At 38.2% G+C, this 16,363-nt stretch overlaps 1 protein-coding gene across 1 annotated transcript; it reads right to left on the reverse strand.

Moving 5' to 3' along the window:
- Positions 1-152: 152 nt before the first annotated feature.
- Positions 153-16,311, reverse strand: PRIMPOL (primase and DNA directed polymerase). Its single transcript, XM_080634412.1, has 13 exons — positions 16,304-16,311; positions 11,637-11,821; positions 10,522-10,613; positions 9,415-9,556; positions 8,564-8,711; positions 6,857-7,144; positions 5,051-5,213; positions 3,815-3,912; positions 3,326-3,412; positions 3,136-3,244; positions 1,941-2,023; positions 1,811-1,857; positions 153-765 (listed from the first exon to the last, which is right to left on the reverse strand). The coding sequence occupies exons 2-13, from the start codon at positions 11,814-11,816 to the stop codon at positions 478-480; spliced, it is 1,725 nt and encodes a 574-aa protein (XP_080490538.1). The 5' UTR covers positions 11,817-11,821; positions 16,304-16,311; the 3' UTR covers positions 153-477.
- Between the last annotated feature and the right edge of the window lie 52 nt (positions 16,312-16,363).

The following is a 16,363-nucleotide window of genomic DNA, read 5'->3' on the forward strand; positions in this document are numbered from 1 at the left end:
AGTATTTAATCTTGGGCTATTAAAGCTTTAAGTATTTAATCTTGGGCTATGTGATCTTGAAAGCAATATGTATTTTTTAAAGAGAAGACATAGATAGAAATTTCATGAAAACATTTATTTGAAATAAATAATTTCCATTTCTGAAAGTAAAGATATCTACCTTGGTTTGTCAGTAGAACTTGGACGTACAACTAATAAGATAGAAACCACTCAGCAGAGAGAGTGTTAGAAGTCCTAAACTTGGAGCAGTGTTCATCACAAGTTTTCAGTCCAGTACTCTTCAGCCTTCATATAGTCCTCCATGATCTCCTCATGCCTGTTGAAGACCAGTTGAGAGGACATTTGGTTGTTGGCAATTACTCAGTTCTTTGTCTTACAGCTCTGCAAGAGCGCTTCTGAACTATATCACAGTATCTTTCACAGAAGGCATGCAAGAGGCAAACTTCCCTGCTAGCAGTCTGCCAGCCAAGTTGGGGGTTAGTTGCTTTCTTTATTGCAGGTGTCCTGTTTCCTTAAAGCTTCCAAAAGAATTTCATCAGGGATTTCTTCCATGGCATAATTCAGACTGTCATTTGCAGCTTCAGCTAGTTCCACATCTTCGGTAGCTTCTAGGAAACAGGCATCATCGCTTGCATTGTCCCACTCGCTGTCTGACAACAGGAACCCTTGAGACAAGCTCTTCTCTACAGATACCGAGGTATTTGACAAGTCTGACACATCAGAATGGGGCTTTACTTCCATGTTCCTGCTTTCATACTCTTCTTCCTTTTAGAAACAAGAATCCTACTTACTACATATGAAAATGGCCTTCATATCTTTAACTGCTCTGACCTGAAAGTTTGAAACTTGTACTCACATCTACTGGATACTACAGAAAGCTGGCCAACAAGACAGATGTTCCAGTACATTGATTTATAATCACATTAAGCGGTGGAAGCCTATTTTAACAGGAATAGAAATATGCTGTTTTTCTAGCAAACTACAAGTAGTCTGATGAATACAACTTCTTAAAATAATACAAGGTTAAAACCAATTTTAGTGTCTGTTTAAAGATTCTGTTGGGACCTGAAAATGCATTGAAATTACACTTTCTGTGAAATAACACTAATAGCTATTGATGATCTGCTTCAGTAGAGCTTGATGTGGCATTCTGCAGTATGAAATTTAAGCATGTGAAATTTAAAAGTTGCAGAGGTGCCAAACTCTTACTGACTCCTCAGTAGACAAATTACTATGTTCAGGGTTTAGAATCCAGGTGCAGTATTCAGTTGGGTTAAATATTCTACCTGTGTGGGTAAACGTAACTGCTTTAATACACTAAAATGGAGTTAAGTGGACTTCACATTTGAGCATCACTGACTTAAATTTGACTCTGACTCAAGTGGTCCGGGAGCACTTCTGTTTTAGCTGGCCCAGCATGAAGTCAAAAGTGCACAGCAGAGCTTAATGCGGGCAATTTCTCCATTCTGCACCTGGAGTGCTCTTGTGGTTTATGCAATGGGAACTACTGCTCAGACCAAAACAAAAAAGTCTTTAGTCCCAGGGGAAGGTAGGCTATTGCAGTAATTCAGTATATAAAGCTAACGCAGCTTTATCTGTGCTGACAGGTTTTGTACTGGATCTCCTGCTGGGGAACTTAAAAATGAATATATGGAGCTACCCCACCAGCACAGCTGCTCTGGGGAACTATTCTGTACCAGTGTAACTACTGTAAGGAGCTCAACAGGCTGTGCTAGCAGGGATTTCCAGTGAACTCCAGAAACAGCTTTATTCACAAGAACTGTAGTATATTGACAGGACAAAAACATACCTGTTTGAAAAGAAATGGGAGACAGATCCTAGGTGGTAATGGAAAACCTAAATCAAATACACGGCATGAATTAAGGTTAGCATTCCAAAAAGTATCAAGTATAATTGCTTTGAAATCACAGAATACATACTTTGTGATTTGAAGTTTTTTTCTCTGCAGACTGGATCATGACACTTCTGATACCAGACTTCCTTCTTTAGATCTACCAGAATCCTAAAAACGAAGCAATTTATTTTTTAGTAACACTACTTAAATTAAGTCAATGCAGAGAGAAGGAAACTAACACTGAACAGGTTTTGCTTGTCCCCATCTATGGATATTGCTTTCATTCTCTGACATGCTTACTGCATACTTGTTTTGTACAGGCCCTAATTTTTTAGAATAAACTTCAGGTTTCTTAAGTTAAAAATATATTTATTCTAAGCGTAGCAGTGATATTTATTCAACTTCATTACATAAAGCTTGGAAGAAAAAGTAATTACAGTAAGATTAGTATATGGGATACAGTAAGATTAGTATATGGGACCTAAGTGTAAGGTAAGGTTTTGTTGCTGCTGCTGTTAGAGTTAATTTCATTATAAAAGCCAGATAAAAGCACTATTTCCTGTCAACTGATTAGACAACCCAGCTTTTTCAGCTGTGCTTTAGAAACTCCAACTTCATCTAGCATTGTGGCTGTGGAGGGGTTTTTTTTATACCCTTGTTTCTCCAAAACACATTCCTTGCAGTTATTTTAAAGGTTATATAAAATTATTTTCAAGTTAAAATACTTCCACTGATGATATATTGCAATTCTAATGTCATCTGAAAAACCTAACTTTGCAAGATTTCTTTTGCTAATCTGTAAGAAGTCTTGAGTCCTTGTAGAGTGACCAGCAAAACTCACCTAGACTGACATGGGGGCAGGAGTTACCTTTGTTCTTTTAATAACGTAAGTTAAGATGCAATGTAATGAATTTTAAAGTGTTCTGTTTTCTTTATCTTACTTGTGACTGCTTAGCTTCCTTGCTAAGCAGCATCAAAGCACACAGTACCACTTAATAGCTTTAATATACTCTGCCTTGTATGTTAGCATCTTCAGACACATATTTTAAATAGCATGAAGACTACCTCATAGAAATATTAGAAATGCAAGTTCAGTTATCACAAAGGACATTGGGGGTTTTGTTTGGTTAGTTTTTAAAAGCATAGTATCCTCACAAAGAACCAGTGCAGAAATTGTAACAGCTGCCAATTCTATCCATAATAGTTTTTCAGCATTATTATAGAGTAACAGTTGAGCAGGACAATAAAGCTGTTTTGCAGTGAATAGTTACAGAACGTACATTATGTTGTTACTTTTGTGAGCTCTTCCAATATTTGCACACCACCGGTAACCAGAAATATCATACACAAGTATTTCCTCTGAAGAGAAATAATTCCATCGCCGTATTCCTGGGGAAATTAAAAAGGGAATTAATTACTGAAAAGTACTGCTGCAGAATACTCATTTGTAAATAGCAAAATGGTCTTTACCTCCTTGTACCCCATCATTATTAACCAAAGAACGAACGAAACAATCAATTTCTGGATATGGTGAATCCTGATAACCATCCATAGAATCTGTTAAAACAAAGGCCACATATATGCCCAGTTACTGGTTTTGCCATTGCCATATACAACTGTAACACTGCTACATATTGTATAGACCATAGACAGAAAATGTACATGAACCACACCAAATCCTTAAACAAAAACAGGATAAATCCACTGTTATTTTCATGTAGATCTTTAAACTGCTACTGCCACCCCCAAGGAGCCGGGGGAAAGGGGACAAAGCATGGCCGCCATGGAAGCTCATTGAGGGGAGGTTCAGCGGCAGGCAGTCATGTGCTGTACAGCATCCGTCAATGCAGCTGCACGCTGCCTCCTGCAGAAAGTTTGCTGAAGAAAAGCCCTCCTCGAGGTTACCAGGTGTGTCAGTCACAGTATATCCAGTGAAAGAGTAGAAAAGGCTTGGAGTACCTCTACTGCTTCTGGTATTTTGACTGTTCAAAACTGCAGACACGTTCCCCTTCTCCTCTGGAAGGCCAGATGACAGAACTTTTGTGTCATCCCTCACTCTGAAGAAAAGAGAATACAAAGGAAAATCTGTGATTCTTACAGCACAACACGGTATGGCGTAACATACTGTAACGTTCCATAGTATGCCATGACATAACATAGTCCAAGGCTACCGGCTCCAGGCATCCTTGCAGGAGCAGGTGGCTGGACCAACTGACCTCCAGAGGTCCATGACAGCCTCAGCCAGCCTGTGAGGCTGTCTGTAACCTTTCCCTATCCCTGTGGCACTTCTCTCATTTAAAGACTGCTGGTCCACCCTCATGAAGCAGTATTTGCTCTAGATATAATATATATACATATATATACACACTTTGAAAGGTCTCAGATGTTTTTTTCTCTTTACAATGAACTACTTTTCCTTGTCATATTACTAGCTGGAAGGCAGATGATCAGACAAGACGAAATTCAACACAGCAGAAGTTCTCATACATATTTATGACAGACTCAGCTGATGCCTGTGATCTGAACACATGACACCATTTATGCTACTGGGCTATGGGCTAGCAAACATTTCAGTATATGAAAACTTCAGTCACAACAAATACCTGTTTTTAATAAAAATATTACACACAATACTATACAGCTGTATGTAGTACTTTAACTTTCTGCTTTCTGCTGCAGTAATGACTAGGATCATCTTAATGTACGGTCAATGCAGGGTAAGATATATCAGAGGTTTAGATACAGAAAACTTGATTATTGTATGTACCAGCATCCAGCCTAAGGAGGTATCTGTACCAAAATGGCAATCTGGTATGGAGATAAACATGTACAAAAATCCTTTTTAATCACACTTAAGACAATATTTACTGTTTATATTTAAATGAGTAGAAATCAACTTTTTCCTCTCAGAACTATACAGAATCCAACCAAAATTAACAGTAGTTAACATTTCAGCATGTGTGTATAGAGAGATAAGGCACAACCCAGAAGCCAAACCACGCGTTCTGTGGTGTTCTTCAAACATTTAAAGAGTCTTGAGAAAAAGGAATTCTACTGGAAACTTCTAAATTACCCTGTAACAATGTCCATGGAATAACTGCCCATTGATAGTAATTATTCACAACTGCCAGAGGAGAAAAATCACTAAAATACATGTTTAAAAATACTTAAATTCCACCAGAATGAAACAATTACCTAACGTTGCAGACCAAGGAGGAAAGAAAATACGCTTCTTCCATGGAGACATTCTGTTCACACTTAGGGACAAATTTATTATCCTCTGCTATCTTCAGAATCACGTTTTTTCCTGCTTTTGACGATTTATACATCCGGAAATTTCTATTTTTTGTGTAAACTCCTACAGGAAACCAGATATTTCTTAACATAACAATGCTGGCTAGGGTTTAAGAAACTGAGCACTTGTAAATGAAATCCTTTTCCTGAGACTGCTAAGGGTCTAAGGAATGGACAAAAACTATTACTAACTTCGGCTCACATACCATAGAAGAAATGCAACACAGTGAGATCACGCACACAGGTACATCTGTTATGTCACAGAAGAATTAAGACAAACACTCAACACCTCTACATAGGCATTTTAATCATTCTGACATTCTCATTTCTAAAAGCTTCCCTTCAGTGTAGGAAATCAGTGCTTTCATGCTAACTTTGTGAAATGCACCTGAGAATAAAAAGCTGCACAATTATTTTAATCAGAAAGGACTTCATTAAACTTTGTTTTCTGTGGACCAGACACCACTTGTCTGAAGCATTTATCAGGAAAATTTGATTCCAATCTCAAACCACAAAAAAATGAACATCTATCTTAAACACTGCCTGATCTGTCTATGATTTATTGAGGAGGTGAGAGCTTTCTTTGTGGGTTGCATTTAATTTTCATGAAGATAAAAGAGCTTAAAGAACTTGTTCAACAAGAATGTCACATAGCTTTCTATCACTGCAAGCTAATTTGATTTTCACTTTCCAGTTTTGAGGTAATGTGTGTAACAAATGCTGAGGATGGTTAATTTGGGGAGACTAACACCAAATTCTTAAAAGATGACGCACTGAACTATTTGGTTTTCTGTAATTCCCATTCACTAATATGCTTGGAGGAATCCTGAACAGTAGGTACAAAGTAATCCTTCTGACTCAGTAACAGAGAAGCCTACTATAAGGCTAACTTTGTAACTACGTTTCAACAAATCAGACATACTGAAGAGGCCAGCAGTAAAAGTGATCCTGAATTCCATGAAGAGAATTTGAAGGAAAGAGGGTTTTTCAGAGAAAAAAAAGCCAGATGAAGTCCTCAAGTACATAACACACTGTTGTGCAAATGCATGCTAACCTCTTTCCATTTCATTAAGCCAAGGCAAACAGCAGAGACACCAGACACAGGGACGGAGAAGGGTGCAACTTTCAGACTTTAGTTTGACTGTGGGCGTTGTGCTCCTGGAGATTTTTAACATTTTAATACCATGAGCAGCTGAAACCCAGCGGGGCCATGAAGTGCCCAACCCCGCATTTCTGTTCTTCTGTCTTTAAAATCTAACAACTGCCATTCCAAAGAGGGGAGGAAGGCTCAATGCGTACACGAAGAACAATACAGAAGGCCATGCCTTCCATAATGAAGCAGCTTCTAATTCAACTGAACTGACAAAAATGCAATATAGATGCTATCCTTTTCTAATCCAACTAAGAGCACCAAGTCCTTAGGAACAAAACTAGAGTCTTGTGTGGCAAGAGTTTCTTCAAACTTCAGAACAAAAGAGTTAAATATAATAATTGAAGAAGTTCCATGGACCAGAATTTACGAGTAATTTAAGTACAGCATTTATGATCACAGTTTCAGCATATATTGTATTTGGCTTAAATTCTGACTGAAGGGACAACAATATAAACACTGCTGTTCCTACTGTCTGTAATTAAAGATTAAGGAACATTTGTTTTCACAACCTCTGTAACATCCCAAGGAGGTTTAAAAGCTGTTCTTATACTTACCTAGATCTACAAGAAGTTGCTTGCTGCCAGCTTTATCATTTACTATTAGAAATGAAAATTCCAAATTTTCTCCCTGGTATGATGTTTCTGTATCCTTTGTTTTGTGAGCAATGGCTGGCCAGTCTTTGGAGGCATCTCCAACAGCTGTGAGGTTTGTAAGAGAGCCATCTGATCCAACTCCTTCTGCAGAACACTGGAAAACATGTCCTGCTCCTTCTGGAATCACAGCAGCAGCATTGCTCTCTAGTAACCTTATGGCAGGCTGCAGAATCCTCCTCACAAAGTTACCTTAAAAATAAACAGGAAAACCTCAACGCAAGTAACATCATTTAATAGTCGAGAAAGAACAACAGTTCCTATGCAAACATTTTGCAAAACAGCCAAGCTGGAAGTGGTTGGAGTTTGGGGTCTCTTTTCCCACCTTCTGGATTTAAAAGGAAAAAATGACATCTTTGACCAGCCCAGAGTACAAAATGGCTCTGGTTCACGACTGAGAAACCCACGCTTGGCAAGAAGTTTACTAAACTTTGTTAAACATAAGAAAATAAACAATTGTGCATATGTCAATTGTATCATACAGCCACAATCTTCCCCTTTGCAATTTTACTACTGAATGGAGAGACCTAAGAAGCGAGGTGGCTTGCCACTTTTGACCACTGACAGTATTTTGTATTTTTATACGTAAATTCATTGATCACTACAGCATCTCTTATACTTTCTCACGAGCTATGAATTCAGTCCCTGTTTTTTAACTCTAACTAGTAAATAATTCCAATTATATACTAAATGGTTTTAATCATATTTAATTTTAAGCCCATGCACTTTGTGTATATCTCCTGACATTAAATGCTTATGAAACAATATAATCCAAGATGTGGTAGTCCATATCCTAGTCTATCCCACATAAATACCACTAACTGATCTTAAATATTTATTAGATAGAACACAATGATTAATTTTAAAAAAAGACAACACTTCAATGTGTCTAAAAAATATATTACTCCTTTTAAGTTTAATATTAGACAAAAACTTTCAGATTTTGTATATTTTCCTACAGATTCTGAGAAATTACTTTATGAAGTTATCTGCCTTTTTAGGTTTTTACTACAGCAAAGGCAAAAGCACAACATGAACACGCAATCTCTGTATTTTAAGCCTGACAGTAAACATGACAAAGTCACATCACAGTGGAGACACATAACACTTAACTAATGGGCCAGAATGAACAGTTCAAGCATTTACTGAAAGAACAGACTAATACAGTTTACTTAACAAGATCACGGGTTAAAATTGCTGTCATACCAAATTATTTACCATGTATTATTAACCATGTATTATTTAAGAGTTTTGTAGTGGCAGAGGAGTTAAAGACCATACTTTTGAACTAAAAATTGCAGTAATCCCATTTAATCTTTGGGGTTTGTAGCTGTTACCACAGTGTCATATAGGAAATAACTGCTCTGTGTCCACTCGGGGCTGGCAGCCAATATTATAAGCAATCACAAATGCTAGTTATAGAAAAAGTAAGTAGAAGATGAGTTGAGAAATAATGAAGCTTAATGAAATAGAAATCATTGGTAATTTCTGCTGGGAATAGGTATTTGTTTCCACATATAATTCCATTAAATATTCAAATGTGAGAAGGCACTGTACAAAGTCAAAACCTCACTTGTTATTTCTAGGTGTAAGAGAAAAGAACACACTTACCAACATGAATATTATCCTTAAATACAGCTTTTTGGGGTAGAAATATTAAGTGTCGACTAAATTTTTCATCAGTACTGGAATCTAAATTCAAGACATCTTTGGCTGAACAATTTACACCATAAAGTTCTTTTAATTTTTCGCTGACAAGCTGAAATTACAAACATTGATTATGCTATTTTCTCTAGTATTTTTAACAGTAGCATCTATAAAACCTAACACAAATGCAGACTCTGCATCTTTTTTTCCCGATTTTTTTTTTTTCTCATTTTGAGCATACAATTAATTCAAACTAGCTCATAGCAAACTTTAACCAAATTTGGCATAGATTGTATTTGCTGAAATGAACAAGTCACTGAAAATACTAACAGTGATAAGCTGAGCGGATTTTCAATTTTTCAGGTCAAAGTCTTAGTAGCTTATGTATATGATTGAATATGATATATGAGTGTATCAACTGGCAAAAGAAATGAGCAGAGGAGTATATGAACGGAACTTTTATCAATGCTACTCTGAAAAATACTTAAACATTCCTTCAGTTTTACAGCTTTGAAGTGGCAGAGCACATAAAACAATCTGCAACAGCAAGCTTGTATCAGCAAACCTGTACAAGCATTGTACAGTGAATACAAGCATTCCAACAAATATCGTTCTCTGTTTTTCACTTTTACTTAAAGAGAGCCTTTGCTTTCACTAAAACAGTACTTTTTACTTAATTAAAGATAACCACTAGGTCTACAATACCTTTTCATTTTGCTAAAGAATAATGAAGATGAAGTGGTGAATACTTCAGTTTCATATTAAATCAGGAATGAATTCATAATAATCTACAACATGACTTTGCTCTAATTTACCTCAATTAACTCTGCAACCATACTCTCGCCATCTGCATCAGGATTTGCTGGTTTGTAGAACTCCAAATCAAAATAAAGTTTGCAAGGATCTTTTTCAGGAATTACTTCATAGCAGTGCATAAGACTTGTTTTATAACCTTTGCTAAGGAAAAACAAAAGCAAATCACAACCTCGCAAGATAAACATTATACATACTTATCAGTAGCAAACAAGGATCACACAACATTCCTTCATTTTTCAGTCTATCACCCATATTAAAAAAGAACCAACGTAGCAACCCTATAATCCTTTGGAAAAAACTGTGACTAACTTCAGCATCAAGTTTCAACAAAGACATTTGTCTGGCCTAGAATTTAATTTGTATTCTCCTCCCCAAACCCCCGAAGCCTTACCTTACATACTGTCAAAAGAAATGCTGTTGAGACCTTAAGGAATGACAGAAAAAACCCTTTAAAACTCAAAAGTAAAACTTAGTAAGTTATCACTGAGATTACACAGACTTTTTTTCTACCTAAATTAAAAACTAATTTAATTTCAAATAGAGAAAAAAAAGTGCTTACTTTTCATATAAAAATTGACTCCTAGATTTCTTCTACTTCATAACCAAATGTTTTATTGTAAAACAAATAAAAGGAATAAAAAGTTTAGCATATAATTGAATTGCCAATACTTGAAACTACTGAACACAAACATGAACCCACACACCGGTAACTACCATTTATATTAATACCCATTTAAATGAAAATACGACAAATCATAGAAATATGTTTGTGTCACATGTTGGCATGATTCTCTTAGGAAACCTGACAGCCAAAGCAAATCTACTGCTACTAGATTTAAGTTCATTAGACATAGTCCTTAATTCACAGGGAATAATTGCAGTCTGCATCTCAAAAGAAAGTTCAAATCCAGTAGAGAATAGATTGGTTTGTCCTTATGAATTTTTCCCCATGGCCAAGATGAAACCTCTGCTACCCATTTCAGCTCTATCAGAGCAGCAGATGGCTACCGAGGATAGCTATCCAGTAAGAGCTATTACTGCATAACAGTGTAACCACTACACTGCTATCTTACAGTAACATCTAGGATACCTTTTCAAATACTCACGTGTAATAAAACCAAAGCTGTTCATATGACGTCACAAGGTAAAACCTCTGTCCACTTTGTGTGTTCTTTTCCAAGGCAAATACATGAACGCACTTTTAAAGTAAAAATATTGAAGTTTTTTTTTAATTCAAAGAACCAGCTGAAGTTTTCACAAGTTCCTATTAATTTATTTGGTCAAAGGTTAGCAGATACCAGGAAACTATAAGTAGATCATTTATCATTTTTTCAAGCCAAGTAGCATCTGGTTTTAATCAATACAATTCTGATTTCAGTTACATAAGCAAAAATGTGAAGCATTTCTTTGCTCTGTTTTCTCTATAAAATCTTCTTTCTTTTTGATCAGTGGCAAGTGCATCTAACAGAAGGAAGAACAATGTCCTGAAAGGAACAGCCTCATGGACATGATGGCAGCATATGGCTTTATAGCAAATATTCTTTAGACTTTATATTACTTAAATACAAAAATGGAAAACACAAAAAAACCCTATTGCCAAGCCAGTGAGAGTGCCTTCTGGAAAGCAGACTGTCAGGATCACTTAAACACCTGAAAAAGTGTGAAGAAAACCCCAGTATTTTCTTTAAAAGCAGCAACCAATTTGAAAAGCATTAAACTGAAAACAGAAGATGTGTTTTGCTTAACATTCACTTGGCTCATTACTTCTTATCACTGAACTTGCTACTCCAATGCCACTGCAGAGTTGTACAGATTTTTCTGTCTCTGTTTCCTGATTATCTCTTTTTCCTTCTCAGTTTTTAACTCCTCTTTCTGCTTACTCACCTCTCGCTACTTTCCCATTCTCCTGCCAACCCTGATAGCTTGTTCATCTTCAGAAGGAACAAATCACTGCAACATTACCAAAAGCACTTTTACTGCTAGAGGTTAACATCACATACCAATTTGTATGTTAGAATAGTACATCTCAGAGGTACCTCCAGTGTAGCAGGATCTCTCACAAAGACAATAAAACTACTTGCTGTTTCAGGATTGGGAAGAAGGGGGAAAAAATAAAGATCTTGCAATCTGATAAAGACCTTATTGCCAAACAGGCTTTTAAGTGAAGCTCAACCTAGAAAGTACCTAACAAACAGAGACATTCACCAAACAAATAATATACCTCTTTGCAGGTTTTTACATAATTGAAAGCTTCAGCCTGACGACAAAATATTTTCCAAACAGGGGATGGCAAAAAGGGTTTGGACAGTCTTGGTTTATAAACTGGAGGAAGAGGGTTACTTTCATAGTAAGACGCTAGTTCTTCTATTTTCTTCAGTCTTTCTTCCCAGCTTCTCTTCATTTGTTCTGAAGCAACAACAAATAGTCAAATAACTATCAATTTCTGTTTGTGACTCAATTTTAATATATCCTGTACTTATCACGGCTTTGAATTCTAGTTTTGTTGAACGTAATTTATTTATTGAGAGTAGCCAATATTCCAGATCAACACCTAATCTTGCTATGATATTAATTTTAACATTAAATCTTTCCACACAGTTTTAGAAGTAAGAGATCTCCATATTAGTACTATCAAAGATAAACAACAGAGTAGACACAATAAGGGAAGGTGTAGGAAGCTTCTTTTTTGTTTACAGAATAGTATTATATTCCTTCTCAAAAAAATACACAAACCGTATTAACCAGCCACACAGCATCAGTAAGGAGTGAAAAAATACTATTATTTCTGATTAATGGCTGGAAAGACAAATGAGATAATTAATTTGTATAAGTAGCACAGCACTTGAGATTCTGAGAAAAATTAAGGTATCTGACTTCAGCTCTGAGCACTGCATCTCAAAGTAAAAGATGTGAAATCCAAAATGAGGGCTCCATTCTCCACTGCCAACCTCTGCTACTCATCAGTAATGCTGCTTAAAATCTCATGTACTTTCTTGCAAATTTAAGGTAGCAATCTTCTCTCTTCAAGAAATAGCACCTGATGCAGTAGTGCTTGCTGCCTTGCAACCTTTCAACTTCTAGTTCCACAAGTAATCCAAACGTTATGAAGTAATGTAGGAAGGCATAAACACAAGATTAGCATGAATATAATTATTTGCAAGTTTAATTAACTTTAATTTTTTTCTGGAAAATTCATTGCCCCTCTGAACACTTGCAAATCGGTAAAGAGCATTGCTAAGAAACTGTGAAACAGAGAAAGAGGGGCAAGAAGTAACAAAGATGAAGGGGTATCTTTTAGTTTTGCCCTGCAATAACTACTTGGTTCTTGTAACAACTTCACAAGTTGCAACAAAAGATAAAAATGAGACAAACATGACACTGACCCTGCTCAAAAGTATTCAAGTGTTTAACAAGCTGAATACACAAGGTGAGTTTGAGTATTTAAATATTCTTGTGGGCCCTGAAGCTCAAATTTTACATCCTCTGAATGCCCCTTCAAGTTTTCCATGGTAAAGGTTCCTACATTTCTGACCACTGTACACATCATACTTGTCTGGTTTTGACATTTTAGTGCCTATGTCAAGTCTAAGTAACAGAATGTTTTTTTTCTAACTGGGCTTAAACATATTATCTCTGCAGACCTTGCCAGTCTCCTGGCCCATGAATTTCCTCCACTTCCTTTTCATGCAATTAGTTTCTTCTTTGGGAATGAAAAATGAAATTAGAGACATTAATCAGCAATTCTCATAAGTGCTAGCAGAACCCTCAGTTTCATTTTTATGCTGTTGGTTCTGCTGTAAATCAATTGGGTGCAAAAGACTTTCACACACGGTGGCCATTAAAAAGAAGGGAAACAAATAAGAATTTCCATAATTCTCTATTCATTTTAAACTTCCTAGTTAAATCAGGACATATTTTTGCAGACACATGACTGAGTGGATATCTGAACCTGGGAGAAGGCTGGTAACCCTGACCTTAAACTGAGATCTATCACTGTTCTTGCAGTCCAAACACTCTCAGATTTGCAACAGCCCAATATATCTTTTCAAGGTAACTTTATCTATACCTAATACATGTATTTAGACCATGTGCAATTTACCCTTACAGACTAAGTGGAACACAGAGTAAGTAGCCTTCTGAGTTTACTGGGAAATTCCTACTTCATCCTCCTCTCTTCTGTCCCACCAGAAGTAAGTGGAGTCCTTATTTTCATTTTACTTGCCAGAAAGTAATGCCATCACTGACACGTTTGTACTTCAGTGTTTCTGACTCAGCAGGATGTTCGCATAAAGTGCCTGGGAAAATGTGTCTCCTGGGAGATGACTTAAAGAACTTGTTATTTCGTTTTCCTTTTTTAGAGGGAAGAAGTGATGGTGTCAGCAGACATCTTGTGTTTTGATACCTTAGATGACTGGGGGGTTTTTTGGTTGTTTGGGCTTTTTTAGACAGATGGACTTTCTGTCTCTGAAATTATTATCTGCTCCCTCATGCTATGGGGGAAAGACAAATACATCATTTCATCGTATGTGTCCCTGCATTGTAGTAAGAAAAACACCACCACAGAAAACACACACACGCCCCAAAAAAACCCCAAACAACCTATGCTAAAAAACCTGTAATGATTATGACAAAACACACTATCCACAGCTGCTGAGAAATGAAGCTTAAACACACTAGTCAACTGCTACTCAAAATAACATGATTACATTGGTGTCTTGGCCAGTGTGGATGATGCAACATCAGCTACAGATTTCAGCTTTAGAATAATATATTAAATAACTCTCCCCAGTGCTAAATTCTTTAATGTTAGTGAAAGTTAGTTTAGTTATACTTATGATGAGAGAAACTGTGGCATACTGAAATCTACTACTCATTTTCCCTCAACAATAACAAGGACCGTCAAATTTTCACCTTGAGCTTCTAATAGAAGTAGCTTCTACAATTCAGATTTGAGGAATTTTGTGCAAAATGCAGGATATTACCCCTGGTGATGAGACCTCAAAAAGTAGGCTAGTGCCTGCTGGGAGAAGCTGGAAAACTTAAGTTTCTCATGTGAAATTTACTCTGATCCTGCAATCAAAGGTCAATGTACAAATATGAAACTAAATGACCTGAAAGCTGATAAGGAAGCTGAAACCTCAGCTTCAGAGAGCTGTTGTGTAAGGTTGAATGGCAGGGCTGTGGAACGCTAGCAGGCAAGTATACTCAGACTACATATGTCAATTGGTTCTGTGATTTCCAAGCTTCCACCATGTGGTGGTGGGAGAAAACCCCCAAAGTAAGTGGAAAGTGCTGCTCTGATACAGTCCAGTACATCCATGCTTTCTTAGCTCACTGAAATCTTATAGCTTCTCATTTGTTAATCATCCTCACGAACTACTCAAGATGGCAATTATCTTTATAAATGCACATTCTGTCAGAAAAGTAGATGGTTTTCAGCACACAGAGGAACTACAACAATTGATCACAAGCAATAGGGTTTGGGTTACACAAAGTCAAATGTTACAGCATTAAGTGCAGCTGTAACAAACAGGCTCAGCATTTGCACCCATGGGAGCCTCGCATGGGCACTTCTGTGTGCATGGTGTAGGGGGAGTCTGGGTGTGATGGCAGCTGAAGGGCATGGCTGTTTATCATAAATCATCACAGAATGGTCATAGAATCATAGAATAGTTAGGGTTGGAAAGGACCTTAAGATCATCTAGTTCCAACCCCCCTGCCATGGGCAGAGACACCTCACACTAAACCATGCCACCCAAGGCCTCATCCAGCCTGGCCTTGAACACCGCCAAGGATGGAGCATTCACAACCTCCCTGGGCAACCCATTCCAGTGCCTCACCACCCTCACAGTAAAGAATTTCTTCCTTAGATCCAATCTAAACTTCCCCTGTTTAAGTTTGAACCTTGTCCTGTCACTACAGTCCCTGATGAATAGTCCATCCCCAGCATCCTTGTAGGCCCGCTTCAGATACTGGAAGGCTGCTATGAGGTCTCCACGCAGCCTTCTCTTCTCCAGGCTGAACAGCCCCAACTTTCTCAGCCTATCTCCATATGGGAGGTGCTCCAGTCCCCTGATCATCCTCATGGCCCTCCTCTGGACTTGTTCCAAGAGTTCCATGGCCTTTTTATGTTGAGGACACCAGAACTGCACACAAAACTCCAAGTGAGGTCTCATGAGACCAGAGTAGGGGGGCCTTAAAGATAATCCAGTTCCAACCCTACTGCAACAGGCAGGGACACCTTCCACTAGACCAAGTTGCTCAAAGCTTCATCCAACCTGGCCTTGAACACTGCAAAGGATAGAGCATTTACCACTTATCTGGGCAACTGTTCCAGTGCCTCACAACCCTCACAGTAAAGAACTTCTTCCTTATATCTAACTTGAACTGCCCTTGTTTAGGTTTAAACCCATTACCCCTTGTCCTGTCACTGCAGTCCCTGGTGAAGAATCCCTCTCCGGCATCCTTGTAGGCCCCCTTCAGATACTAGAAGGCTGCTACGAGGTCTTCACGTATCCTTCTCTTCTTCAAGCTGTTAATCCAAATTACCCTCTTTCAGCCTAAAGCCATTCCTCTTACCCTAACCCCACATGCCCTTTCCCGTTATGTTTCCGCCGTATGACTGGGCACACCGATGGGCTCGGCTCGGCCGGCCAGGCGCTGGGACGGCGGGAGTCCCAGCCCGACAGGCCGAGGCGGGGAGAGGAGGTGGAAGGCCGCGCTCCTCCTCAGCCATGGCGCTCGGCTCAGCCGCACGCCACTTGCCCTCCTCAGAACCGGAGCCACCCCCCACGGCGGGGAGCAGCCCCGGGGGAAGAAACGGAGATACGCGGGAAAGGGGAGCTACAGTGAAGGCAGTCCCTACAAACACCGACTCACCACCATTACCCGAGCTCCCCCGCCACCAGCGCCCGACAGACATGACGCCCCCCTGGGGCAGGCTCCCGC

The sequence above is a fragment of the Psittacula echo genome (assembly GCF_963264785.1).
Source record: "Psittacula echo genome assembly, chromosome: 1".
NCBI lineage: Eukaryota > Metazoa > Chordata > Aves > Psittaciformes > Psittacidae > Psittacula > Psittacula echo.

Bases quoted from the DNA above. Each gene is read 5' to 3' on its own strand.
- PRIMPOL (XM_080634412.1), bottom strand. From the start codon at position 11,816: ATGAAGAGAAGCTGGGAAGAAAGACTGAAGAAAATAGAAGAACTAGCG. The intron at 5,214-6,856 runs GTAAGTATAAGA...GGTTTCCTGTAG, and splicing joins GCAACTTCTTGTAGATCTAG to GAGTTTACACAAAAAATAGA. The intron at 1,858-1,940 runs GTATGTATTCTG...TATTTGATTTAG, and splicing joins AAAAAACTTCAAATCACAAA to GTTTTCCATTACCACCTAGG.